The sequence below is a fragment of the Protomyces lactucae-debilis genome (assembly GCF_002105105.1).
Source record: "Protomyces lactucae-debilis strain 12-1054 chromosome Unknown BCR37scaffold_20, whole genome shotgun sequence".
Classification (NCBI taxonomy): Eukaryota; Fungi; Ascomycota; class Taphrinomycetes; order Taphrinales; family Protomycetaceae; genus Protomyces; species Protomyces lactucae-debilis.
Window position 1 is genome coordinate 286,868 of NW_024468012.1, and position 26,635 is coordinate 313,502.

The window sequence follows — 26,635 nt, forward strand, 5'->3', positions numbered from 1 at the left end:
CATATATACCTGAATACTTTAACTCTTTTCTATTTGTTTCAGCGTCAAACACAACTCAGACCACCACTTCGCCTCCCACCACATCAGACCCAACACCCAATCCCAGGCAAGCAGCAGCATAGAGAAGAAGCGCGCGCCATGTGGAACCCCTTCAAGGCCTTCTGGAATTACCTTCTCTCCCTTCTTTGGGCAACAGAGATGGAAGTCACCCTCGTCGGCCTGCAAAACTCCGGCAAATCGACCCTGCTACATGTCCTTGCAGGCGGCGTTTTCACTGAAGATACCATCCCGACAGTAGGCTTCAATATGCGCAAAGTGACAAAGGGCAGAGTGACGATGAAGTGCTGGGATTTGGGAGGACAGCCGCGGTTTCGGAGTATGTGGGAGCGCTACTGCCGCAACGTCACAGCCATCGTGTTTGTGGTCGATTCAGCCGATGCGAGTAAGCTGGCAACAGCAGGAACAGAGCTCCATGGGCTGGTGCGGAAGGACACACTCAAGGGGATTCCATTGCTTGTGCTGGCCAACAAGAATGATCTCCCGGGACACCTGACTGTCGACGAGGTCATTGAGAAGCTAGGACTCAGCAAGGTCGAAGGGCGCGAGGTGAGCTGCTACTCCATCTCTGTCAAAGAGGGCAAGAACCTCGACTGTGTCGTCGAATGGCTCATGAGACGGGGCAAGTAGCCATGGCGGAACTCCTCCATCCAGCTAAATCTGGCTCGCATGTTTGCTTTTTTGCTATTACTTTGGAAATGACTTTGCCTACGATGCCCCGTCTCATCTTTCTCTGTTGTTTTGTGCAGCTTGTTGCTTTGGCCGTTACTTGACGATGCGGGCGACGACCAATTCCTTATCCAGGACCATTACCACCCTTCCCCTGTTATGGTGCCGATTGCCTCATATGCTGTGATCGACCTCCATGCTTCATCAACTTCATCACTCTCCTTGAGCGCCAGCTCAGCTCTCCCTTCCATTGCTTGTTGTTGGCCAACATGACCTCGACAAGCACCAAACACCCAAACCTAAAGCTTTGTGCTATTCATGGATATTGGCAAACTTGCAATATGGCTCGACAAAGTCAACAAGAAGCGCAAGATGCTATAATTGCCAGCATCTGCCGCCCTGGCCTCTTCTTCCTTTGCTCTTATTGTTGAACACTATGCTACAGTTACGTCTGGCCTTTGTTGGCCTTCTTGCTGTTCACGGCGCAGTTGTGCCATCACCACCTACCCACGCCAACAAAGACACTTTGCCTGCCTCTCCTCAACACACGTCAAGTCTTACTGGAACCGTCGGACTTGGAAATTCGTTCAAGTCCAAGCCTGGTGTTGTCCGTGACCCACTGGAGGCCAATACCCTGCCCCTGGACAAGAGCAGCACAAAGTCAAAGCTTCCAAAGGACATGCAGCACAATATGACAGCTGGTCCTTCGATTCCTCCTCCTACTAAGCTTCTTGACCAATCTTCTGACCCGACACCTTTGGCTTTGCCCAAGTTCAAGATTGGTGTCGCTGTCCAGCCTTCTGCCGTGCCAACGCCTATGCCGACGCCTCACAGCGAGCCAAAGAAGGATGAGCACAAGAAAGACAAGAAGGACAAGGACAAGAAAGACAAGAAGGACAAGAAGGACAAAAAAGTGGAAAAGGACAGCGGTAGCGCCACAACGACTTTTGTTATGCCGAGTGGCACTCCCCTCCCACCAGCACAACTTGGACTCAAGCCTGTTCCATTGCATCACGTTAGCTTTAGGAAGGACCAGAATAAGGACAAGAACGTGACATTGCCTGGAACTGCAACATCAACGTACGACACAACCAAGCAGACGCCCTTGCCAGCGTCGCAATTGCCAATCATGCCAATTCCAGTGCCAAAGCAAGATCCGGGACTCACGCCAATTGAACCACAACCGAAGCAAGACCCAGGACTCATGCCAGTTGAACCACAACCTAAGCCTGGATTGGGTGACCCTGCCAAATATGGCCCTCCCGCTCCACCGGCCAATCCGCCTGTTGACAAGTACCTACCAACAGACAAGCCAAGCTCGCCCGTCTCGCTTGCTCATTCATTCCCTGCTCAACCACCCGTCACACCAGAACCTTGTCCAGCTGCACCTGAAATGATGTATGTCCATGTGGAGGATAAGCCTGATAAGTGTGAGTACAAGACAGAAGGTACCTTCAAAGTCCCCGCCATGTTTACTCAACCGCCTGCAGACACGACTGGTCAAGTGTATGAATGTCGCCTCGTCAGTCCAAAGACAGATTCACAAGGTGGAGCTGCCGGGTCATCCACCTCGACTGAATCTGGTGCGAAGGGAGAGAAGGAAGTGGTTACAGAAACAACGCACACTTATACAGAGGATGTTCCAATCAAATCTCCTCAGCCGTCCATTACACCAACACCAGAGGAAAAGCCGCTCAAGCCTACAAGGACTCTGCAGACGGATGTGAAGCCAGAGGAAGAAGATGACTGCATCTGTGAGGATGAGGACGAATCCGTTGAGATGGATAATGATGTTGTGCCACCAAAGGCATCGGAAACGCCCTCGTTGTCGCCTGTGCCTGATCTCAAGAAGGATCCAAAACTCCTTGCTGACTTTGGCGCCTCCTCAATTGACTCACCTGCTTTGCCCACACCTACTCCTTTCCTGCCTGATGACTCTTCAGCATTTTGATAAGGCAAGGCAAAGGAGAAGCCTGATCATGGAGAAGATGTCGGTCTCTCTGCTCGTAGCGTATTTCTACTCGTTTGACATTTGCCAGCTGAAAGTGACCTTGAAGTCGATTTTTGACTTTTTCATCTGAACGCGTCGCCATCATCCAGCAGCTCGACATCAAGACAGATCTCAAGACACATCTGTTCCATGCGCTGACTATCAGCATGCCGCTGCCACTGCGCGTTGAACGCTTTAATGATCATGGGCGTCACCCAAATAAGCTAATTGCCTTCATCAAGCAACGACAGACCGCGTCTCCTGCAGACCAGAAAAAAGCTCTCGACTTGCTTAATCGCGTTGCTGCGTTTGTCTATCCTATCATGAAGGCGAATGGCCTACAAGTTACGTCCCTGGAAGAGCATGAGTTCAATCCCGAGTATGCGGGCATCAACTATAACGCTGGTGAATGCATTGGACTGGTTCTACGTACAAAGTCTGGTCAATGGATGCCCGAGAGTTTCGTTGTGAGCGTCATGCTACATGAGCTTTCGCATGTGACGAATATGCATCACGCGCGGCCGTTCTGGCAGCAACTGAACAAGTATCAAGCTGATAGTGCTAGACTTCGCGCTAAAGGATACACCGGCGAAGGTTTCTGGGGCCAAGGAAATGTCCTCGGCTCAGGAGAGCTTCAAGGCCTAGGTGGTATCGGACAAGGCGAAGACCTCCCTCGTACTATCTGCGGAGGATCCAGAAAACGAAGAGTCTATCGAAGGAAGACAACGACAGGCAAGCGAAAGCGAGGAAAGCAGTTTGGTGAAGGCGGTGCCAAGTTGGGTGGCGATACAGACTTGCGCAACATGCTCGATGGTGGCAAGAGCAAAGCCACTCCGCGTGTCGTCAACTCGAAGCGAGGTAAGGAGCTGAGAGCCAGTGCTGCTGAGATGAGGTTTTCCCAGCAGGTGAGCAAGTCTGTTGACGATCACGTCAAGAATGAAGGCAAGGAAGAGGACGAGAGCAGTGACGAGGAAGTCACAGAGGTGTCTGCGTACACCATGGACGATGAAGACTCGGAGAATAAGGATCTACTGGAGAAGGAGATGGCAGACTTGCTTGGCAATAGGGTCTCCTGCAGACTGTCGACTACAGAGACTGCTGGCACCTCTGATCCAAAGGCTACGACCTCATGTGCTATCTGCACACTAGAAAATGACGCAAGCTCAGTGACGTGCGAGGGATGCGGAACCTTGCGCGATACGAATCTGGATGCTTGGCCATGCCAGTCAACAGATTGTGCTCAGCTGGACTACCGCAACCCAATATCCAGGACACAGTGCGGATTCTGTAGCAGCAAACGGCCATCATAGGGTTCATGGATGTTGAATTTACTACGCATCTACTTCCATGGCCTCTGCCGGCGCACTTTCGACCGGGAGCGTCTCGATAGTCACAAACTTGGTGAGCTGCTCTTTACCCAATACACGCGTTGTACCGCGCTTGTAGAGGTAGCGTTCCTCCCTCACACCTCGCTCATTTGGCTTCTCATATCCTCTAAAGACCTCTGTACCTTCCTTTGTAATGACTGCAACGTCGACGTTCGAGCCTGAGCCGAGATCGTTGAAGATACCTGATTTGATGGCGTCTGCAACAAGGGCCACAGCTTCCTCGCGCTCCATGTCCTTCTTCCAGCGCGTCTCAAATACTGCCATTGCAGCGAGCGAGCCTGATCCAAGACAGGTGTACGGCAGCTTATCTGTTGATCCGTGTGCGTGGATAGACATAAGATGCGCACCGGTTGGGTCGACGCCGCCGACAATGAGGTACGCGCCAACGTGTCCCTGGTACTTGAAGAGATGCTGCTTGAGCAGTGTCATGGCCGTCACTACACGCGGCTGCCTATTCATCGACATAGCATGCAATTCCAACTGCGAAGAAATCATGCCGGTGACAAACTCGGTGTCTGCCGCTGTACCTGCGCCGCCGCACCAGATGTTGGGTGCAATGTGGTGGATCTTTTCGCAGTTCTTGTCAGCGACGATGGGACCTGCTGTTGCACGCGTGTCTGCGCCTAGCACGACACCATCCTTAAAGAGGAGGCCGACAATGGTGGTTCCTGTGCTGGTCGCCTTTGGAGCTGGCAGACCTGCTGCTTGGAGATGCGCATTGCGGATGTGGTTGCCAAAGTCGAAGCCCATGATGTGCCTGCTATGCTATACTCTGTCCCTTGCCGTGGGCCTCTTCCTGCTGCTTTTCCCTGGGTGTTGAGTAGTAGGGACGCGTCATGTTCGCCGAATCCTCGAGCGTTCAAAGGCGACAACACCTCAAATTGGCCTGGACAAGACTCAAGTTGCTGTTACTCCTGCTGCTGCTCGTGAATTCAGCTGATAGAAGGCTCTAGACTTCAACGGACATACTAGCTACAATGCCATGAGCAGAGCAGCAACACCAGAGCTGAGGGCCGCATCTGGGTCGCATCCAGATGCAAAGAGGTACAAGCAGGCAGTCGACCGTGTCCTTGGCACCTTCCAGGCCATTGAGTCCTGGCCAGACAACATCTCCTTCTTGACAAAGCTGCTGCGTGTCTTGCAAAGCTACCCTACCATCTCTGAGATTCCAAGCAAGGACGCAGTTGCCAACTCACTCGCTCTTTGTCTTGTGCCTCCCCTTCCCAATGGTGTCCACCAGAAGGCCTTGGAGATTTATGCACACATTTTCGCACTTGCTGGTGCAGACTCGCTTGCAAACGACTTATACGTTTGGCTTCCGGGTCTCTTGCCCGTGCTTAGCTTTGCCAGTGTCTCTCTCAAGTCGACCCTCATCATCTTATTCTCTACATTCATTGTTCCATTGCGGCATACGCTTCGGCCAGTCACACGAGACATCATTCTGAGTATCCTGCCTGGTCTAGAGGACGAACATGACGAGGCCTTCTCGGCTGTTTTGAGGCTCATGGAAGAACTCAGACTTGCTGTGGAGGACGACACTCTCTGGTGGACTAGCGTTTGGCTCGCCTGTATCCTCGCCTCCTCAAATCAACGCGGTGGAGCACTCTATTATCTGCTCAATATGATGCCTGAAGCAATGTCGGATCCTGTTGTTTGCATTGGCCCAGATCCTGGCATCCTCGTAAGAGCCTTCTCAGCTGGTCTGACAGACGTCGACGCTCTCAATCAACGAGGCTTTCTGGAGTTGCTCGTTGCGCATCTTCCGCTCTCTGCTACATGGCTTGATCGTATCCCAGGCAAACAACTTCAGCTACTCATGAGTGCCGCATCACAGATTGTCCTTCGAAAAGATCTGAGCCTGAACAAGAGATTGTGGGCTTGGCTACTAGGTCCAGCTGATGAAGATGGTGATCGCGGCGCTGATCAGTTGAAGCACAGTGGTCCTCATCTCTTAGAGGCACTCAAGCGCGATATGCAGATTACTCCTGCCAGAACATGTCGAGTCATGCTTTCTCTGATTGACAAGCAAGAACTTGCGGCATTGCTTCTACAAGACATGCTTGAAAGTCTTTTGGATGCTTGTTTCCGTGCCGAGCAAGAGGGCACATTGGTTGAGCTGCGCAACAGCGCGAGAGCTCTGTTTGACGCCATCCCTTCTAGCGTCATCTTTCAATATCTTTGGCTGCTTGTTACAACGAAACAACTCGGCCTCTTATCATTCACGTTGCAAACTTTCGACTTCAAAGAGGAGGATATGCTTGCCCAGCACTTGCCCCGCTTGATGCTCGGTCTTTTGAAAACTGGATCAGAGCCAGAATTGCGTCTAGCTTGCGATGTCTCTACTAAGCTCACGACAAGTGCGCTAGGCTGCTGCACCGAAAGCACTTCTTCTAATCCATCGTCCAACTCTGATGCGAATTTTGCTAATGATTGGGCAAGTCAATGCTTTTCCCAGCTCGAGGCTACTCAGGATGCCAAGGTCATGCATTTACTTTATGAGCTGCTCCTAAATCTTTCAGATCTCACTTCCATCAGCTCTACATTGCTGTTAACGTTATGCAACAAAATTGCGGCCTCCTCCATGTTACATATTGAACACGTCGGTGGCATCACTCACTTGCTTGTCGCCTCAAAAACGCCGGTGAATATCAGCCTCGCACAACAACTCGTTGCTCACCTGCTCGCATGCATTCTTGATCCACTCGTGGAATTGACAGGTGTTTCGCTGCTTGGTCTCTTGTCAACGGTCGTTCCGACTGGGGAGCTGCAACATGTGGTTGCATCGCATGTAGCCTCTGACTTGGCTAGCACTGCTTCATTGCGGTTATTCGCTTCATTATGGGCTTTTCTACCAGAGGCCCTTGCGCAAAGCATTCTACCAGATTCTATCCTACTGGTCATTGATGCCCTTGCCTTTGGAAGTCTGAGTGTTCAAGGTACAGTCAAGCGTTGGATGCGAGGAACAACCACCACAGCTATGCTGGATGTCCTCCTTCAAAGACTCGAGCAGTTTGCGCCGACCAGAAGCGACACGGTGTCCATTCTCAACAACGACATTTTTGTGTGGCAAATGAGTACTGACATTCCTTCATTCACGTATCACCTCAAACTGTTGGCTAGTCTGGCGCAGGTCGTCCGTCTTGATGATGGCATTGAGGACTTGTGCAAAAATACTGCCATGAGCGCACTGGCTTGTCAAGGCACAGATGCTGAGCTACTGGTGTCAATTGCTGCGCCTGCGCTGGTGATCCTCGGAAAGTGTTCCGGCAGCAAGGATGAGACTGAACGATTTCTGGTCGATCGATTGATCATTGCCGTTCATGATGGTCACGAGGCGCTTCAACAAGTCCTTCTCGAGTCAATGTCCGCGCATCACACAGACTTGCAACAATTGCAAACGCACTGGATCCAATACGGTCTGAAAGAGGCAGCGAGGAGGCCTGTTCTGCGAGACTGGGTCGATTATGTTCTCAAACTAAGGCCAGCGCCTAACTCAATTGTTCTTTGCCTTTGTGACCTGGTGTATCAGAGTCTGGCAGACATGGATTCCATGCTCATGAGTCAGTCCACAAGTGGTCTGGCAATGCAAGGCAATATTTCTCTCCTTCTCAACACGCTTGGCCGACTTCGAATCTCAGAAGAAGATCACGCAGAGCGGATCAGTACCGACCGCCCTGCAGGTTTCCTCACCAATCTGCTTTCGGCGACATCTGCAGAAGAAGGCCAAATGAACATCCCATCGGCGCCATCCAAGCAAATCATTCACCTAGCTGTGCATGTGTGGGCATGGGCCTCTTCAGAAACTACAAACGCGACGAGTCACCACTCCATCACTGTCTTGCAACAGCAGGCTTACGACGTCCTTGATAATCTTTTCAAACGCAATCCAGCAGGTGTTGTCCTTGAGCTTGTAAACTTACATGGCGAGGGCAAGTCGGCTGCCAAAGACTTGTGTATACAGCTCAACGCGTCAGCGTCAGATCACTTACTCGTAATGCTCAGCAAGATGCTTCGTGCACAGGTGCCCGAAGGAGTCGTGCAGTTCCTGCTCCAGGTTATCGAAACAAAGTCAGCAGATGTGGTTGCTCAGGCTGAGTCTGAGTTGATTGCTTTGCTCCGCCATCTTGCTTCTGCGGGTCCGACAAGCGTGGAACACGACGTCGTGCTCCTCTGCTGTGAAATCTCCAGCAAACTAGCAGGCGTCGGCAAAAAGACGCGCAAGGATGTCAACGATTCGACTATGAAAGTGCTGACACATGCCCTCACTAAGCCTTCCCCTGAATTGTACGACTTACTTGCTTCACTTATACCTCGACTGCCATCTGTCTTTCTTGACCTCGACAAGGTGTCTGGTGCTGTGGGCGCCATCATGACGCAGCTTATTCAGCCGCAGCTTAAGGTGAAGCAACCTACAGCTGCAACGTTGAGCTTGCTCGAACCCATCTCCCAACTTGATGGCGTCCAAAAAGTATGGCGCCGCGACGTGCAAGACTACTTCGCAGATTCGAGCTTTTTCACAACCTCCTGGGGACAAGGACGTCGCTGGTCAGGGGTTCTACATCCATGGTTCACGCTAGACAAGGACAAGGTTAATGAGTACCTACAGAAACCCAATCCGTCTGCGCCAGCGCACTTGTTTGCTTCTCAAGAAAGTGAGCGGATATTCAAAATTGCGCAGAATCAGAGACTTGTCTTTGTGGTCATGACATTGCCTGTCGATGCATTGCTGGCAAAAATCAGTCTGTTGCATGAGCGTCTCGAAGAGTTGTCCAGCAAGTTTTTGAGTGAGAGTTTGTTGCTTATGCAGACGCTTGTACTTCGCATATCAAGTGAACACCTGAGAAGCACCTGGCCTCTGATGGTCAACATCCTGAAACGGGCGTTCGAGCAGCTGTTGAACAATGCTGAAGAGACTTTACTCCGAAGCGCATGCGAAGCGTTGGATGTGCTGCTTGCTTCACGTCGTGAAGATTTTCAAATGTATGCGCATCTCCTACCGAAGAGTCAGCTGACGATAGATATGAATGGCTCTTTGTATGCGACACACATGAAGCCGTCTTTAGCACAGCGTCAAAGAAGACTGCGCTGGTGGAACGGCTAGCAAGTCAACTGGGACACAGCTACCAGGGTCCACAAGTGTGGGTCGGCGAGTGGATGGCTGCTGGTGAGTTCCTCCGGAGTGTCTCTATCAACCATTTCGAGCGCGTATATCGAGTAGATCAGCGGGATCTGGATATTGGGATATGGAGGCGCTTGTTTCAAGTAGCATAGACCAATTTGCTGACATGCGATTTTGCCCGAATTTTTTCACCCTTGACGTAAAATAAGAATGGTAAAGGCAGCATTGCTAGCACAATGAAGGCGAGGAGGGCGCTAGCCCACATGTTTCCAAGGTTTTCATAGAGTTGTCTGCCGAAGAGCGGGAAAATGCCTGCAAGCAGGGATCGTTCCACACTATTGGATGCAAGTGCTGAGGCCGCCCACGGTGTGTAAGCGCGAACAAGGAAAGCAAAGACGCTGCTAAATACCAAAATGACTGCCATGCCGAATGGGATCGTGGAAATAATGGGTGCACTCCAATGGTAGTTGCTGCGAAGAGTGAAAGCAAAGAGTAATAAACCCAACGGACCAAGAATTGAGCCGAGCATGGCTGGCAGGAGCATGATCTCTGGCTTGTTGCCATGCTTTGCAAAGAGTTTACTCTGTTGGTTGGTCCAGTATGTTGGAATTGTGAGCACTCCCAAACCAATACCAACCAGGATCCCAAGAAAACTTAGGCCAATCTGTGCTTGGGTGAAGTTGTGTTCCTCGCGAAATACGATTGGGAATGCTCCGAAGAAAAGATACAGGATGGCCAAAAGCACGCTTGTCCATGTGTTGAGTAACAGGACTATGGGCTCGATCAAGAGAATGAAGGGACGTTTCAGATTCGTGAGAATGGTTTGAGGAATGGTCTTGTCAGAGACTTCTAACGGAGCTTGAACATTCTCGCCAGCAGCACGCCGTTCACGAGCAATCTTGACGAGAAGAGCAGGCGCAAATGTCTCTGGAACAAAAAAGATGATACCAAGCCAAAGCAAGAAAGTCCAGACCATCATTACGTAGAAAGTCCACCGCCAATGCGTGTACTGGTTGATGTAACCCCCAACCAAAGGTCCAATGACAGGCCCTAGAAAGGGCGAGGCTGAATACAATGCCATCGGGAAGGCAAGTGCCCGACCCTCGAAGCAGTCGGAAACGCTGCCACCAGCAATCGAGAGGCCCGGACTAGAGGACAAGCCAGCGAGAAAGCGCACAATCAGCATCGTTTCGATATTCTGTGCAAAGGCGCAGGGGATCTGCCAGACAAAGAAGAGGCCAAAGGAGATGAGATAGATGGGCCGGCGTCCGTAAAACTCGCTGAGGGGTGCAAGGAATAGTGGCCCTATGCCGAGCCCGAAAATGAAGAGCGTCAGACCCAATGTTGCGACGTTCTGATTTGTTCCAAATTCCGGTATGATCTGAGCATACGTAGAGGTGTATATGCTCGAATCACAAGCAACACAAGAAGATCCACTGAGCAGAATCAGCGTGAGCAACCATTTCTTGCCGCTGCTAAAGTTTTGCGGATTGCGTGGATCATCCTTGTCGAACTGGACGAGCACTGGCTTCTCTGGAACAGCCACTGACCCAGGCGATGTGTCTGAGGAGGCCGGACTATCTAGCATAGTCGTGATTATTCTAGGTCAGCATAGTCCTGTTCTTGGCTGATGTGTTCCCGACCTTGTCGGTCTGCTGCGATGTCGCAGTAAGACTAGTTGCCAAGGGAAGAGCTCAGATGGGACGCGAGATACATATTCTCGACTTGTGCTTGTGCGAATAAGTCCATCAGGCAGACTCCAGCAAGGCTGGATGTAGACAGAGCTTGCCCATAGCGCTTCAGGGACTTTGCAAATATGCTTCATCAAGCTCAACATATACATCAGCTGTATCAGCACTCATTCACCTTGACTTTGACAGGATGTCTTAGCGCCTCACCATTCACATACTTCGATTAGTTGTTGGAGAAACCGAAGGCCTTGTAAAGATGCGACGAAGGTCTCGGCGGTTTTCAGGGGCAGCAATCGCTTGATGCTGATGAGCAAACAAGGCTTTTCAACCCTGACGACACTGTCAAACACCGGCAAGCGCTCCCTCACGAGTCTCGACTGGACAAGAAGGGGCAAACCTGAGCAACATCCTACAACGAGACGTGTAAGCAGCTTATCGCTACTTGTCAACTTGATTGGCGTCGGCGATAATTGCCATCTCGATTCAGGGGTCGGCCGACTCTGACCATAGCCAACTTGAACACCAGTCGCAAGCTGTGACAGTACAATGCCGTCGATTTGGATCTGCTTCTCATATGTATACTCACGTCGCAATGCTTTCGCATCATAGTCTAGGGGTGAAGTCAAGTAAACTGTAGACAGAATAGCACAAGTGGGACCACATTATGCTGTTGAATCATTTACCTAGCAGAGATGACATCTGTATTTGTAGGTAGAAGATTGCAGATTTGGCAATGAAGTTGAAAAGATGCCCGCGTTATTGGCGATGCCTAGCTCAAACATATGTCTCAGCTATCATCGTGCATGTATGCACTGTAGAAACATACAAAGCGTACAGCCCTGCTAGGCAGGACTGCAATTTCGAGCGTAGATATGACAAGGAGCATCTAAGAGGCTCGTTGTAGCTTGCGGGCAAATTACATGATCATCAAAGCATAGAACGAGGTGTACATGTAGATGGCACTTCATTTCCTTCTTTTGCTTTTGGTCGTCGCCTTTTCTCACGTGCGGCGACGACCATCACACACAGCTACACCAGAGCTAGACATCTTCTACAGCGGGATTGCAGCGGAGGCCGCACGTCCAGGAGAGCAGGCTAGCATCGCATTGGTTGCTCAAGCCAAGTGGGCAAGAAAGAACGCCTGTATCACGCCCACAGCCTCGAGAACAGACGTTCATGCGACAACCGCGGTGATACACACGGCAAACGACAGACCGCTGCGGCCACACGCATGTCGGAGGATAAGATGGACGTGTCGCCTTTGGCTAATCATCATCCGGATGCTGCTTCATCGACTACAGAAGCACCTACGCACAAAATAGCCAAATTACCAGACCCGCCAGCGATACCACATATAAATGAGCGCTTCATACCGCTGTCGCATGTCGTCTCAGCTCTCGTAAGGACAGCAATGCTCGAGCTGCGGCAGCTCCGAGACGTCACGGCAGATTTGTCCGATCAAAAGCGCAAACGACGCATCATTGACTACTGTTCGGCATTCAAGACTGAGTTTGTCAAGGTACTTGTGCTTGTTGACTGGGCCAAGAATGCAGACGATGTTCACCGTGCTATTGATGTCAAAGCGTGGCTTCAAGGTCAACGAAATTGCTTCGACAATTTGTACGGGTCACTGCGGTGGGATGTCTTGCGGTCTATGGAGCACGCAAAGCTGCGTAATCCAGACCTGCTTGGGGCTGTGGATGTCTTGAAAACTGGTTCGTTTCCTCGGCTTCGACAGAGTGAATTGGCGAGACAGTATCGTGTTCTTCCACCGATCAAGCCGCGGCAAGTGCTGCGCACGATGCAAGCTATGAATGCCCTCATCAGTTTACGTCTCCAGCTATACGAGACGCTTCCCTGGCCTATGCGTCACTTTACAATATCCTCAGGACGTGCTCGGTTCCACATACCAGACGCCTTTACAGCAGACTTGTCTTTTGCCTCTGAAGACGTTGAGTTGCCGGCCTTGACATGGTTCTTGATCGACTTCAGCTTTGCGAGTGAAACGCCGGATACTGTTAAGCTGGAAATTGAGGCCATGTCGAACGCACTGATGTCGCAAGCACAAGCAGAAGGCCGACCGCAGCTTGTCTCTCTTTACAATCGCTTGCATTCTCTGCTCGTACTATACAAGCTTGAGCGGCTCTTCAACCAGTTTTCCGCTTTGGATCCGCGGCAAAGGAAGCTGGTGGACGTCAAGTACGCTTCAGCAGAGCGCAAAATGGTGGTAGGTTACTGGCTAGACCAACGTGCTTCAGAAGGGCACGCACGTAACTCTTTTACAGTTTCGATTGCTGCCGTCAGTGTTCCTGCCAAGGCTAGATTGCTAAAAAGTCAGCGGCATAGTCTTGACTACAATACGGACGCGCTCGTCGCCTATAGACGAGACGACAGCGGCGAAGATAGACCGCTGCTCTTCACCCTTGATGGTCTGGATGCATCGAGTCTATTGGAGAGCGTTCTTGCCATGCACCAAACACAAAACCTCACTGCGCTCAAAGATGCACTGCGTTTGAGATGCACACTGAACGATGCGGAGCTCGTTGTACGTCTTTCTGACACGAATCAGCTGTGCATATCAGTGGATGCTTCCAATGGTCAATTCGTTGTTTACAGACTCGGCGAACCTGGCCCGATACGCATTCAAAATACTCAAATTGCGACGCTCCGACGCCAGATCAATGGCTCAAGCAATGTCGGCGAGCAAGCAGCATTCGTTCGGCAATATCAACTCGCAGTCGCGCGTCACGAGCTCGAACAAGCAGCAACTCTTGCTTGCTGGACACTCTTTCGCTTTACACAAGTGGCCTTTGAACGTGACGACTTCCAGCGTGCCTTTTCTGGTGCACAAGCCAAAGATTGTCTCTTTTTGACAAGAGCGCAAGAGGGCTGGCAGGAAACGTCAGTTGAGCGGAGCGCCTGGTTTGTGGTGGCCACGTTCGCCCGTGTAGGTCCTGATGTCTCTGTTCAGTTATACTTGGCAGAATGCCAGGTCGACGAGGAGCGTGGGTGGTACATTCAATGGACAGAAGCGCTTGAACCAGTCAAAGCGGAAGTCTCGTTCGATTGGCAACGGATATGGCGTTTCTCTACCGCGCGCATCTTGCTGCTCCAATTATCTCGCGCTTTGACAGAACGCGGTTGTCAATATCGCTTTGTGGCAGGAAAGAGCCCCTGGCGGACCATTCGGGTTCCGGCGCTGCGTGTTGCGGCAAAGGATATGCCGCCAGGTCGTCGTATTTGGTCTGGAGATGCAACATGGACATTGACACGCGTGGGCGAAGAGTGCGAGTTGAGTTTGCAAGCACAGAAGCTTCTAGCTACTCAACTCGACCTGGGAGCCTTGGAATCCAATGGACAGCTCAACATAACACGGCGTGTCACTGTCAGAGATGGCATTGCGGCTGCTGTGAGTGAAGTACTGGACGTCTGGCGACAAGTTGAGGATCGCATCTGCCGCATTGAAAGCATTTCTCGTCTATCTGGTCGCCTGGATATACAAGCCTCCTCTTTGGCTAGCCTTGTGCTCAGCTATGGCTCTTACCAGCTCAATATCGGGGAGGATACACTTGCATTGTCGACGGCGATGCCAGGCTTGTTGAATCCCCATGAACGCGTGTTGCCGCTATTACAAGCACTGTATACGCGGTACGCATCCATCCTTGTCTTGGGCGAGACCTTGCTTGCAACACTGCCTGCTCTTGAGGCCTTCACTTTGCTGGAGCAACAGACCTTTTTATCGCCATCGTGCTATATCGTGACACGCTCACTTTCCTTGTATCGAATCTATTACCCGACTCGGCAAGCTGGCCTGGAGATACAGTTGCGCCCTCAACCGTCAGAGTCTCTAATGTCCACCTCAGGCACATCCCTCGAAGGAGCGGCAGAGTGGTTGCTGCTCGATCTTGCCTCACTTGGTGTTGAAGCCAGCGTGCGCTTTTGCTCTGTTGCACACAAAGTCGGCTTCAAGGCAATGACACTGGCTTCACATGCGACGAATGTGTTTGGTTTGCAGATACCAGCTGATGCTCAAGGGGATGCAAGTCTCTCGAGCACACTGATGCGCATACACGATGGGATCATGCAGATACCGGAGCGCAATGCTGCTGTTTTTGGGATACCACAAGAAAGTCCCAGAAAGAAGGGTCCAGCTGCAAGAAGAGTGAGCAAGGCGTCTACTACTGCCTCGAAGAAGCCTGGCGTGACCAATGGCCGCGAAGTGATTGAGTTGTAGCTGATTAGGAGATCTTTTATGACTGCCTTTTTCGTGCGATCTATGTTTACATAGAAAAGGCAGTTAGGAGGAGGCCGTAGAGTCTTGACGGGATGCGACAATGCTGATACCCTGCTCCAGCTCACATGCTTCCTTCTCCTTCTGCTCCGCTGATTTTCTACGCAAGACTCATGCTGCGGCCTCGTGTCGCCTTTTGGTCATCGCTGTCATGACGTCTGCGCCTCGCTGCTCCGCCGTCGTCATCGTCGCTCGCCCTCCAAATTAAGCTCAAATGCAGGCTCAGATTCAGGCTCAGAAGCCTCAGATCAGGCGCAGAGAGAGCGCATGTGGACATCGTGGAACAGGCCAAGCCAGCCAAGTTTGTAGGAAGGGTATATAAAAGCAGGCCACAGCGCACATCCAGACTACACCATACACACGATCACAGCATGGGCCTCATCACCGCATCCCTGCACAGCGCAAGCGAAGAGCTCGCCAAGCGACAGTACTACCCATACGGCTACGGCAACACACGCTACTACGGCAACAGCGCCTGGTACTCTTATGGTCGATGGATCCTAGTTGGCGTCTTGGTAGGCTTAGCCGTACTCTGCTGGGTCTTCATCTGCTGCTGCAACAGACGCCGCACTCGCGGCGGTATGCGTCCCTACAAATATACAGCCTGGGCAACACCTGGCTTCCAGCACCCTCAGCAGTCTGGCACCACGCAGGCTACCCAGCCGCAGAACTACAACAGCGGTACCACTGGGTATGCGCAACAGCCGATGCAGCAGCAGCAGCCAATGCAAGGAGGGCCGCATGATTACGAGTACCAGCAGCATCTTGCCAGCCAGCAGCAGCAGCAAACTGGAGGAGCCGCCAACAGCTACTACAATGCACCGGGCACTGCTCCACCTACATACCCACAGCCAGCATACCCTGCTGTTGGAGGCCGCGAGAAGTAGAGTACAAAGATTGAGTTCATTGAGTAGCTCGTGTATACAAATTTAGTAAACGTCAACGTGTGATCCACCGACTACTCCACTTGCTGTCTATTGCTCCTCTTGTCTGCTTCGTGTCTATAGATGCGGCCTGGTAGCTTGCCCGTGTCTCTACGGCAGCCAGCCTACACACTCTTTGGAGCTAATACTGAAGTCGGCAAGACCATCTTCTCAACGCTGCTGGTCCGGGCACTTGCACCCAAAGTCCGCTATATCAAGCCAGTCTCGACAGGACCCTTAGATGAAGCAGACTATGCTCACATCAAGCGGTTCACGAATGTCGACGGGCACTTCTTTTACCAATTTGATAGGCCCTGTAGTCCGCATCTGGCTGCGAGGGAGCATGGTGACGATGTGCCGAGCGATGCCACCATCATCCAGAAGCTCACTAGCTTGTTGGCTGAACCCAGCGAGGGCATCACTTTGATTGAGACGGCAGGAGGCGTTCATTCGCCGTCGCCAGAGGGCAATTCACAGCTCCAGCTGCTCCGGCCACTGCGGCTGCCGGTCCTGCTCATTGCAGACACGAAGCTCGGTGGCATCTCCACGACCATGTCGGCCTACGAGTCTCTCAGGCTCAACGGGTTCGATGTGACCGCTATCCTTGGCTTCAAGCAAGACTGGGGCAATCTGGAATATCTCGCAGGCAAGCTCGATGTGCCCATTGTCCAGGTACCACCGCCTCCAGCCCGGCTTGATGATATTCGTGCCGATTGCGAGCACATGGCCGTTTACTATGACTTGCTTGCTGTTTCTGCGCCAGTCAAGTACATTAAGGAACATCTACAGGCTGAGCACACACAGCGGCTAGCCCGACTCGAAGAGATGCCGCGTAAAGCACTTGATGTCCTTTGGTATCCATTCACGCAGCACAAACTTGTTGAAGAAGCCAAAGTAACAGTCATTGATTCTGCCCTTCAAGATGAGTTTGCGGTGTACAAGGCACAAAGTCAGCAGATTGGACCGGTCTTTGATGCATCGGCCAGTTGGTGGACTCAAGGCCTTGGTCATGCCAACAGCGAGCTTGCCTTGACAGCGGCCTATGCAGCAGGCCGATATGGACATGTCATTCTCCCGTCTGCTGTCAACGAACCTGCACTAGCTCTTGCAGAAAAGCTGCTTGAGACGGTCGGCAAAGGCTGGGCATCACGCGTCTACTACTCCGACAATGGTGCAACAGCCATTGAAGTAGCACTCAAAATGGCGTTAAAGGCTTCACGCATTCGATATGCGCAAGACCCAGTCCTGGCCAAGTTGTCACCAGAAGAACTCAACTTGGGTGTGATTGGTTTGGTGGGTGCCTACCATGGAGATACAATTGGAGCAATGGATGCGGCAGAACCTAATGTTTACAACGAACAAGTCGACTGGTACCGAACTCGAGGTCTATTCTTTGATCCACCCCAATGGCATCTCAAACAAGGCAAGTATGTCTTGACATGTGCCGAGACGGGTTCTATTGAGGCAACGTCCCTTGACGAGGTGTTTGACCTTGGACGCATCAACTCACCACTAGCAGAAAAGTATACGGCGTGGATTAATCGCGAGATTGATGCTGCCGTCAGGCGCGGACAGCGTTTCGGAGCACTCCTCTTTGAGCCTATCTTGATGGGCGCGGGTGGCATGATTTTCGTCGATCCGCTCTTTCAACACTTGCTCGTCAAGCTCGTTCGATCAGCAAAGAATCTCGCACCGCCTGCACAAGCTGGGGACTGGGAGGGACTACCCGTGATTACAGATGAAGTTTTCACAGGTCTTTATCGACTAGGCCTGCCGCGCACCTTTGACAAGCTTGGCTTTTTGCCAGATATATCAGTCAATGCCAAGCTGCTGACAGGTGGCCTTGTCCCTCTCGCCGTGACGCTCGCTACAAAAGAAATTTTCGAAGTCTTCAATCAAGGCGGCAAGCAGGATGCCTTGCTACATGGTCATTCCTACACGGCTCATCCCGTCGGTACCAGTGTGGCACTCAAGTCCCTTGATTTGCTCAAAGAACTGCATAAGGGTGACCTTACAAGCATTTGGTCTGATGAGTTTGTGGTCAAAATGTCGCACCACGCTCGTGTTGAAGGCATGGTCTGCCTTGGCAGCGTGCTTGCGCTCACACTTAAGGCAGAAGGTGGTTACACATCATTGCAAGCAACAGGCTTCCTTGATGCTTTGCGTGCTGATGGCGTGCTCGCACGACCCCTCGGTAACGTTGTCTACTTTATGGCTTCACAAATCACAACAGAAGAAACGGCCAGGCGTGTTGAAGGAAGTATTCTATCGGCTATCGACGAAATTTCTGCTTCAGAGTGCTGAGTAACGAAGTCTTTGGTACATCGCTCGCCAAGACAATTCTGCGCGAGACGAGGTTGAAGACGCTGCCAAAACACAGAGCAATGACGGTGCAGGTCAAAATGATGACATTATATGGCATTGAAAAGTCTGGTGTTGGAAGTGACAGCAATGCTGGTGTTGTGCGCAGCTCATAGGTGCCTGTGCGGAGATAGGCACCTGGAATATCGAATCCACGGTTGGCGTCAGGTGGGTACTCGGCATAGCGCAGGACGGTCCGTTCGATGTTGAAGCTGACGCTCGTGAGACCAGGCAGTGCATGCAGCATTATTTCTAGACGTGCTGGTCTCTGTCGGTCGATGGCGCTGGTGAAGGATGTCTGGCTGATGCTGTCGTTGCTACTTATCAAGGTGTGGAGATAGGGCCGTAAGAACCATGGCAACATTGAGTAGTAGAGGACATCCACGGGCTTTGAGCCAGTATTGTTGAGTAGCAGCGTGATTTTCCCGTGCAGTGACGACCCTTGTGAAGTCAGGCTGCGCTTTGCAAGGATTGGAGGGAGAGCTGCGTCGACTTGCTTGTGGTGATTGAAATCATAAGACCCGTCAGAAAATGTATGAGGCACGCCGTCAACCAAAAGCTCAGTTTCTGTTGCAACGGGACACGTTCCTGCAATGGATTTGCCAAAGAGCTGCGACAGAGTCCAGGGCTGCGACTCGCGCGAGTCGGCAGGGAAACAAGTGACGTCGCTGTTGTATGGCTTGTCAATGCAGCTGAGTAGATACTCCGGTAGACTGCCAGGCACTTCCAGCTGGCCTTTGTTGTTGATGATACGCTGACGATCAATGACAAGTTCGATACGTTGCTCTAGTATGCCGTCTTGCATTTCAACAAAAAGACTGGAAAAGTCTGTATTGAAGAGTCTACTTGAGAGGAGAGATGCAATGCCTGCCTTGTTCTTGCATGGAAGTAGCTTGAGAAAGGGCGTCAGATTCTCTGTGCAGACAGTCTCGCTGGGTAGTAGACCATGCATGACGATGCCTGCAGGATCTTGAAAGGCTAGCTTTGGCCTTGTCGAGCGCGTCTCGTCCATATAATTGAGAGATGCACAGAAAAGACCACTGAGCGCATTAACAAGCGGTTTCCATTGCTGCTCATCCTGCAGCGTGGCAATCACCTCCATGCCCGTGCTGCCAATATGATGCCCTTCATCCGGCAAGGGACCCCACTGCTGCTGCCATCGGCCGCGGGTCATGTGCAGAGCCAATTTCGATGCCTCTGCATCTTGTGCGATATGAAGTAGCGCTCGTGGCAGCTGAGAAATGCTTCGAAAGTGGAAGCTGAAGAGTATATAGTCTTCTGGCAGCGAGCGGACATGCAGAGATTCAGTATACGCTTCTACTGCCAGGCCACAGAGCAGCAGCGGCAGTAGCGGCAGTAGCATAAGGCGCTTAAGCTTTTTATATAAGTGGTGGTCTATGTCGACTGTTGTACTTTGTCGCCGTGAATGAGTTTGCGCACATCAATTTGGGGAGCACCATCGATGCTCGGGCCGGTCGGCAGCAAGTGGCCCATCTTGTCCCGCTTTGTACTGATGTACTTGTCAAACTCTTCGCCATGTACACCTTCCTTCCCTTGCCAGGTACGTGGCTGCATTTCTATCCGCCGCCGTACCTTGACCTCTTTATTTGGACCTTCAACAGCAGTGATTTTGAGGGGATTGTTGGTCAGAAGATCCAACTCTGTGCAGCCCAGATCCAGCAAGATACTCGTGGCAATGCCATAGTCTCTTGCATCTGCAGGATGATGTAACATGAGATTCGCTTCCATAGTATCGTTGCCGAGATCTTGCAAGTTGTAGGCCTTCATCTTTTCAAACAAGCCAATGCCGCGTCCCTCTTGGCGTAGGTAGACAATGACGCCATTACCGCTCGCTGCAATCAAGGAAGCGGCATCGTTGAGCTGGTCGCCACAATCGCAGCGCGCAGACCCGATTGTCTCGCCAGTGTAACACTCTGAGTGAATTCTCGCAAGCGGCGGATCTCTCGGCGGTATCTTCTCAGGCAGTTGGGCTCGTTGTTCATCCGTGAGCCTAGATGTTGTCCGTCCCGGCCATAGTTGACCCTCAAAAGCACCGCGCGCCAATCTGTCCATCTCTGTCTCATTGGGCCGCGCTTTGAAGAGCGACTTGCTGTGTATGTGATCGCCGAATACAATCGCGAGATGCTCCTTGCTGTCTTGATCATTCGCATAACCATGTAGGAAGGCCTCGTAGCCTGCAACCATGGGTATCCTGCCTCTCACATTGCAGACCACCTTCGGGAGCGGTTTGAGGGCGCGTTGGAGCTGCGCCGAGGCTTCATCTACTTTTGCTGCACTCGCTGCGACTGCTGCATCGGCCGGCGGTTCAGTGAGAGCGAGGCCTCCGTTTGTCGCTAGGGGAAAGCCGGTGTCGGTGTCGCCTGTGCGCCTATCTGGTGTGCGTGCTGGTGTGACGAGGTCTGGAAAGCGGTATGCTGCCTTGTCTGCCTTGGAGGGCAGAGATATGTTCATGGCCCTATTTCTCTTGCTGCTGCCTGGCTCTCTCTATGGATAGGCCTCGCTCCCCTCTGCTCGATATCTGGTCAATTTGGTCAATTTGGTCGTTGCTGATCTCGGGGCACAAATTCTGAAAATTGCCCAGCGACAACTTGCACCAGCTGGTCCTTCCTGCTACTCCCTGCTATTGGCTTGCTCGACACCCTACGCCGTCATGCCACATGCTGATCGGCACTTCTAGCTTCGTGCTTGCCTATCCGCTCGTCTGATCTTGCAGGGCCGCAGTGGGCCACCGACCAGAGACGACCCGGCTTTAATACTGCTAGCTTTCAAATATAGCACCACGAGTACTGCTGCTGCTGCTGCTGCTGACCAAGTATAAAGCGACCCTCCTCTACTCTCCTTTTCATCTTGATTCTCCATCACTTCTTGGTTCTGTTCTCTTCACTTACTTCTCCGCACATATGACGAATCCTTCTCTTCTCCTTGGTGTCCTGCTCGCATGCACAGGCATCTCTGCTGCGCTAGTCTCATCCGCGCCCACCACCTCTTCCTCGCAGCCGTTTGCACTCGTCCTCTCATCTGCCAACCAGACGCTCGACAGCAGTCTTCTGTATGCAGCACACTCTGGTGCAGGCATCGAGAACCTCAATGTCGGCAGCAAAAACAGGACACTGACTACATCGAATACTTTTGTCTTCAATACCACAGACGATGGCTACACTGATCCAACGCTCGGCAAATCTGGTCTTGTCGCGTGGACTTTGTATGGCTCAGGCTTCAACGTCTCCCAGCCACTTGCCTTCTCCTACTCGCCCACCTCGGACACCGCCATCCTCAAGTTTGGCCTGTCGCAAGGCTCGCAGTTCTACTTCAAGAATGACACTCTTGTTATTGGTCAGTTTGGCAGCAACGGTACCACCACACCCCTCAGTCGCTTCTTCATTTGCGCACTGGATGCCAACCAAAACGGTGGCTACAGCTACACATCCTTGGTCTGGAAGCTCGGCAAAGGCAAGCCGGACAACAAGGACTGCCAGAAGGTTACGGTCAAGCGTGTGTTTCTGTGAATGATGCTTTGATGATAATGATGATGAACACTTTGCTGTAGTGGAACCATCCGGTCTAGCCTGATGAGATGAGTGCCAATCAAATTGTACCATGACCACGTAGTTCCCTCAAAGAACAAGATGTCAGTCATCTTACACGACGACTGGAAAAGAAGCTTGACTCAGCGAGCACGCCAGTTGAAAGACCTTTCAGCTTGGAGACAAGTGAGCCTGCTGACGTGCTAGTAGTTGGACAGGGAAATGAGCTGTTCGTGCCTACCCTCAAACATCCAGTATCTGGCGTGACGGATGCAGAACTTGCAGCACTGACCAAAAGAGGCGTTGCGATCAATTCAAGCTTCATGGAATCGTATGACTCATCAGGCTTTGGTTCAAGAGCTCAATTCAATGGACTGCCCACAGCCTTTATATCTTGCGTCCATCGTGATTTCAGGGGTCGCCCACCGCGCGTGTCGCCGACTTTATCCGACTACATGCAACATCATCTGGACCATGAATCTTCTCTTGTGATCTCATGTTGATCTGACAAGATGATTAGAAAGCGGTCTGCTATGAAAGACGTTGCTAAGGCTAAATCTCATGAACAGACCACGCAGGCTCCAAGTGCAGTACACCGGTCAGGCTCACATCAATTGCATGGTCAATCCACATGTCTTCACCAAATTGAAGACGCGGTCAAGACTTCAACATTTGAGGACCCCAAGCTTAGAAGTCTTTACTCGTATTGTCCTTGATGTGCTTCATCTTCTTGGCTGCGACACCGAGGCTCGATCATGTATTGACCAATCACAAACTAAAATAATGAGATCTACGACGATATTTGAAGAGTACGCTGCAAAGTTCGTCAAGATGTGATCGGTATGCCTAACCAAACATTCTGAATGCCAAGTAGGACTCTAGGCCTTGACATCATGTCTGCTGCAAACCCCGGCATTGACCTCCTGGACGGCACAAGGCTCTGTGGACGTTTCGTCGCGAGTGTAGATGTAGTAGCTTTTACCCTTATCATCCGCGTTGATTGCCATCGGCCCCTACCAAGTCAGCAATGGTTCATCTGAGTAGAATACTTACGTGGGCATAAACGCAGGACGGATCGGCCTCGATGATTGCTGTACCGATCTTCTTGACTTTTTGTGAAGGAGCTTTGATCTGAGCGATGATGTGCTTCCGAGAGAACTTGTGGCTAAAACACTGGAAGTAGACGTGTCGCCCAGGTTTTTGGGCGCTCAGATTGGATGGCTCGACTGCCGCACACACGGTCTCCTCGTTGGCAAGAGCGGTGACTGCACAGACGTCCTTGGAATTCTTGGCTCTTGTGAAGATGAAGTAGCCAACATCACGGTTTATCCCAGCACCAATGTAGACCGGGCCCTGTTGGTCAGCAGTCCGTCAGAGACTAGTATACAACTTACACGCTTCCAAGAACAACATGGGTCATTATTCATGACCGAGGCATCCTCAATGGGATCAGCAGGATCTGCATCAGACCGCAGGTACGAAAGCATGTCGCGATGCTCGACTAAAGTGCCGTCACATTCGAATTGCGTGAATGTCTGGGTCAAACAGCTTCCGGCTGCGCTTCCTTTGACAGCAGTTGTCGAAGATTGAGTGGGAGATGCGGAGGCGATAGCGAATAACGAAGCCCCAATGGGCCACAAAAGCTGCATGTTGTAGTCTGGAGGAAGCGTGAACAGTAGTCAGTAAGTCAATGACCACGTCAGATGATACGAGCGGGTGTTTTCTGCAGCTGGCGCCTACTTATGCACCGCGGGTATTTGTTCAGGAGTCGTGCATCGCAAATTAGTGCTTGCTGGCCGGCCTTGGTCGTATGAGATGGCAGTTTGGCAAATAGTCAAGGCGACGATGTTGCACTCTTGAGGAGAGCTCAACATCACAGATGAGAAGCACAGTAGACGAAGCAAATTCTGACGAGCGCGTTGTAAGCATGTGTGTGTCAATACAAAGACGTCTATGAGCACCGATATGAGCTTCTGAGCTTTGATGCGCGCAAGAGCTTGTTCTACTTGACGATAGATGTAGTTGGATACTGTGAATACTCTGTCATCTCTGTGCTTGTATACCATCGACTTGCACGTGTTTGCATGTTTGAGCCTATGCGACTGCGCGACGGCCTGTGTGCACTACTCGCTTAACACTACTGTCAAAATGTCCTTCTCTGTGGGAAACAGTGACCAGGAGCTCGTCGGTCATGATGGCAAGCTGCTCGAGCATTCTACTTCCAGGAAAAGCGTCGCAGTCGGACCATAGACTTGCACAGATTTGAAGCGTGTGTGCGTATCAAGAAATGGCTACAATGTCTCTGGGTAAGGTCCTACAGTCGCAGCCAAGGACACCATCGGGAGCTAACAAGAAAGACCGACTAGGCAAGAGACATCGAGGACAATCAGTCTTGGCGTATGTGTCGCTGCCGCCACAGCTGCATGGCAAAATGCCAAACTACAACTTCTGATTCAACAGCAGATCGTCGCTTCATCATCTTGTGCACTCGTTCAGCAGTCCTGGTGCGTCTTATGCTAGCCGATTCACAAAGAAGCACTCGATGCGCTGTAAAAGTACAAGTTGTGTTATTACTACAAAAGGCCGAGCATAGACCAGGCATACTCCGTCCAGCCTTGCGGTGCCTCGACCGACCCAGCATCATCGACTGCAGCAACCCAGCCTGCAGGATCCCTCCTCACCTGGAAGGGTTGCGCGTCCTCATCATCTTCATCCGAGATTGTGACGAAGGGCGAACAGGACAGGACGAATGCTTGTGCTGAAGACAGGACTTGGGCGAGATGTAGGGGACAAGAATAGAAATTGTAAACTAAGGAACAAGACAGCGGAAGGCTGCCTACTTATGTCTACCAGGTACCAGCATGAGAGCGGATGGCGATGATGGGGATGGAGCCCACGGGAGCCGACTCTCAGCAGGAGAACAGTGAAAGAAGAGGGGAAGCGAGATTGCATGAGCCCAGTGGAGATGTCCGAGCTGCAGGATAAGGAAGAGACAGAACAAGGGACGACGTGGTAGACGTCGTCGACGAGTAAGAGAGCGAGTAAGGACAACGTGACAGAGCGTTGCCGGAAGCGAGGAAGCTAGGCGCGGGACGATAGGCAACGTGCTGAGATGATAAGCGTCGTTGAAGGGCGGAAGGTAGAAGAGCCGCGATGAGTTGCTAGAGCATGTGGTGCGGGAAAGTCGGATGCGAGGTTTAAGGCTGCGTGTTCGTTACAGAACTTCCTCCTCCAGGCGCTGCGTCTCGAAGCGCACTTGGTCGAGTGGGTAGCTTGACGTAGGATGGGACAGCAGCATCGGGGTTGCGGAGATGGAAGTCGTGAACAAGAATCGGAGCATTCTGGTAGGCCTCTCGAGCAGGGATCCACTCGTCCTCATCGTGTGGGAAGCCTTCGTAGTGGATTTTGTATTGGAAGCCGCTACCGCGTGGTTGGATAGCCATGATCTCATCGTAGGTCCATTCCAGGCTGTTGCCGACGACGATAGGCTCGGGAGCTTCTTGAGGTCGCTCAAGGTAGGCCTTGCCGAGGGACTCTGGTGATTGATGAGGAGACAAGAGGCTAGGGTGGAACACATTGTGTATTCGCATCGAGGCAGGAAGACGGAGTTGGAAGGCTCGGTCGTGGATTGTGTCGGTAATGGGAAAAGGACCGAGATTCTTGTGTGAGAATTTGCCTTGTTTCTGCAATGCTTGGACGTTCTTGGCGTTGAGCCAGACTTTCTGGCCGAGCTCGAAGGGAGGAGCTTCAAGGCGATGACGATCAGCGAAGGCCTTTTGAGCAGCTTGAGCGTCTTTGAGATGATCCTTGAGTTCTTGTTGAACAAGCTTGAGACGTTGAGACATGTCGTAGCTAGTAGCATTGCGAGAATCGGTAGTGGCATCGAAGCGTAGACCAGACCGAGGATGGTAAGAATAATTGGCAAAGAAGGGTGTTGTCTTGATGGACGCATGAACCGAGTTGTTGTAGGCAAATTCGGCTCTTGGCAAGAGCTTGACCCAATTGTCTTGATCGGCGTTGGTGAAGCACCGAAGGTATTGTTCGAGAGTGGAATTTGTTCGCTCTGTCTGACCATCTGTTTGAGGGTGATAGGCAGTAGACAGATGTGCTTTGACAGCAGGGTCGAAGTGACCAAGGAACGCTTTCCAGAACGAGGAGACGAAGACAGAGCCACGATCGGAGACAATATCGAGTGGCATGCCATGGTGAGTGAAGATTCTGTCCATGAACAATGCTGCGAAGCCTGCTGCGTCTGTGGCCTCACGGTAGGGAATGAAGTGAGCCATTTTGGTGAGGCGATCGACGACAACAAGAATAGAATCGAAAGAGTCCGAGGGTGGAAGCTTGACGATGAAGTCTAGCGAGATAGAGGACCATGGAGTCTCTGGAACAGGCAGAGGCTGGAGCAGGCCATAAGGCTTGTGGCGCGAGACCTTGGCGCGAGCACACGTATCGCAAGTTGCGACGTAATCGTGGATGTAAGCCCGCATTGACGGCCAATAGTACTGCCGAGAGACAAGGGTTAGGGTTAGGGTTAGGGTTAGGGTTAGGGTTAGGGTTAGGGTTAGGGTTAGGGTTAGGGTTAGGGTTAGGGTTAGGGT

General features: G+C 51.7%; 14 protein-coding genes across 14 annotated transcripts; 8 read left to right on the plus strand and 6 right to left on the minus strand.

The window, feature by feature from the left end:
- Positions 1-925, plus strand: BCR37DRAFT_155508 (ADP-ribosylation factor family protein). Its single transcript, XM_040866133.1, has one exon. It carries the CDS (start codon positions 139-141, stop codon positions 685-687), a length of 549 nt encoding a protein of 182 aa, XP_040723033.1. The 5' UTR covers positions 1-138; the 3' UTR covers positions 688-925.
- On the plus strand, positions 925-2,780 carry BCR37DRAFT_155503 (uncharacterized protein). Its single transcript, XM_040866132.1, has one exon. The coding sequence runs from the start codon at positions 1,163-1,165 to the stop codon at positions 2,675-2,677; it is 1,515 nt and encodes a 504-aa protein (XP_040723034.1). The 5' UTR covers positions 925-1,162; the 3' UTR covers positions 2,678-2,780.
- A 103-nt stretch (positions 2,781-2,883) lies between these two features.
- BCR37DRAFT_395028 (WLM domain-containing protein) lies at positions 2,884-3,886 on the plus strand (the record flags this gene model as incomplete). Its single annotated transcript, XM_040871561.1, has 2 exons — positions 2,884-3,783; positions 3,866-3,886. The coding sequence occupies 2 exons, from the start codon at positions 2,884-2,886 to the stop codon at positions 3,884-3,886; spliced, it is 921 nt and encodes a 306-aa protein (XP_040723035.1).
- Positions 3,887-4,018: 132 nt separating this feature from the next.
- BCR37DRAFT_382932 (nucleophile aminohydrolase) lies at positions 4,019-4,938 on the minus strand. Its single transcript, XM_040869977.1, has one exon. It carries the CDS (start codon positions 4,852-4,854, stop codon positions 4,048-4,050), a length of 807 nt encoding a protein of 268 aa, XP_040723036.1. The 5' UTR covers positions 4,855-4,938; the 3' UTR covers positions 4,019-4,047.
- Positions 4,939-4,968: 30 nt separating this feature from the next.
- BCR37DRAFT_415315 (Dopey, N-terminal-domain-containing protein) lies at positions 4,969-9,167 on the plus strand (the record flags this gene model as incomplete). Its single annotated transcript, XM_040872277.1, has 2 exons — positions 4,969-9,084; positions 9,158-9,167. The coding sequence occupies exons 1-2, from the start codon at positions 5,087-5,089 to the stop codon at positions 9,165-9,167; spliced, it is 4,008 nt and encodes a 1,335-aa protein (XP_040723037.1). The 5' UTR covers positions 4,969-5,086.
- A 225-nt stretch (positions 9,168-9,392) lies between these two features.
- On the minus strand, positions 9,393-10,727 carry BCR37DRAFT_337981 (major facilitator superfamily domain-containing protein; the record flags this gene model as incomplete). Its single annotated transcript, XM_040867287.1, has 1 exon — positions 9,393-10,727. A coding segment is annotated over one exon (1,335 nt), but the record flags the coding sequence as incomplete, so codon positions are not given.
- Positions 10,728-10,916: 189 nt separating this feature from the next.
- On the minus strand, positions 10,917-11,871 carry BCR37DRAFT_155536 (uncharacterized protein). Its single transcript, XM_040866134.1, has 4 exons — positions 11,741-11,871; positions 11,598-11,683; positions 11,125-11,545; positions 10,917-11,071 (listed from the first exon to the last, which is right to left on the minus strand). Exons 2-4 carry the CDS (start codon positions 11,611-11,613, stop codon positions 11,023-11,025), a joined length of 486 nt encoding a protein of 161 aa, XP_040723039.1. The 5' UTR covers positions 11,614-11,683; positions 11,741-11,871; the 3' UTR covers positions 10,917-11,022.
- Positions 11,872-11,927: 56 nt separating this feature from the next.
- BCR37DRAFT_155648 (mediator complex subunit MED14-domain-containing protein) lies at positions 11,928-15,423 on the plus strand. The gene has a single exon (XM_040866135.1). The coding sequence runs from the start codon at positions 12,146-12,148 to the stop codon at positions 15,146-15,148; it is 3,003 nt and encodes a 1,000-aa protein (XP_040723040.1). The 5' UTR covers positions 11,928-12,145; the 3' UTR covers positions 15,149-15,423.
- A 153-nt stretch (positions 15,424-15,576) lies between these two features.
- Positions 15,577-16,092, plus strand: BCR37DRAFT_389225 (uncharacterized protein; the record flags this gene model as incomplete). Its single annotated transcript, XM_040870712.1, has 1 exon — positions 15,577-16,092. One exon carries the CDS (start codon positions 15,577-15,579, stop codon positions 16,090-16,092), a length of 516 nt encoding a protein of 171 aa, XP_040723041.1.
- On the plus strand, positions 16,082-18,843 carry BCR37DRAFT_155650 (onanonoxo-7-onima-8-eninoihtemlysoneda). The gene has a single exon (XM_040866136.1). The coding sequence runs from the start codon at positions 16,213-16,215 to the stop codon at positions 18,430-18,432; it is 2,220 nt and encodes a 739-aa protein (XP_040723042.1). The 5' UTR covers positions 16,082-16,212; the 3' UTR covers positions 18,433-18,843.
- Positions 18,464-19,813, minus strand: BCR37DRAFT_341261 (GPI transamidase component PIG-T; the record flags this gene model as incomplete). Its single annotated transcript, XM_040867389.1, has 1 exon — positions 18,464-19,813. A coding segment is annotated over one exon (1,350 nt), but the record flags the coding sequence as incomplete, so codon positions are not given.
- A 155-nt stretch (positions 19,814-19,968) lies between these two features.
- On the minus strand, positions 19,969-20,739 carry BCR37DRAFT_339822 (GTP cyclohydrolase-2; the record flags this gene model as incomplete). The annotated part of the gene is made up of 1 exon (XM_040867342.1): positions 19,969-20,739. A coding segment is annotated over one exon (771 nt), but the record flags the coding sequence as incomplete, so codon positions are not given.
- Positions 20,740-21,185: 446 nt separating this feature from the next.
- Positions 21,186-22,079, plus strand: BCR37DRAFT_155665 (uncharacterized protein). Its single transcript, XM_040866137.1, has one exon. The coding sequence runs from the start codon at positions 21,411-21,413 to the stop codon at positions 22,014-22,016; it is 606 nt and encodes a 201-aa protein (XP_040723045.1). The 5' UTR covers positions 21,186-21,410; the 3' UTR covers positions 22,017-22,079.
- An 833-nt stretch (positions 22,080-22,912) lies between these two features.
- BCR37DRAFT_395038 (uncharacterized protein) lies at positions 22,913-23,683 on the minus strand (the record flags this gene model as incomplete). The annotated part of the gene is made up of 3 exons (XM_040871562.1): positions 22,913-23,047; positions 23,088-23,387; positions 23,429-23,683. The coding sequence occupies 3 exons, from the start codon at positions 23,681-23,683 to the stop codon at positions 22,913-22,915; spliced, it is 690 nt and encodes a 229-aa protein (XP_040723046.1).
- Positions 23,684-26,635: the final 2,952 nt, after the last annotated feature.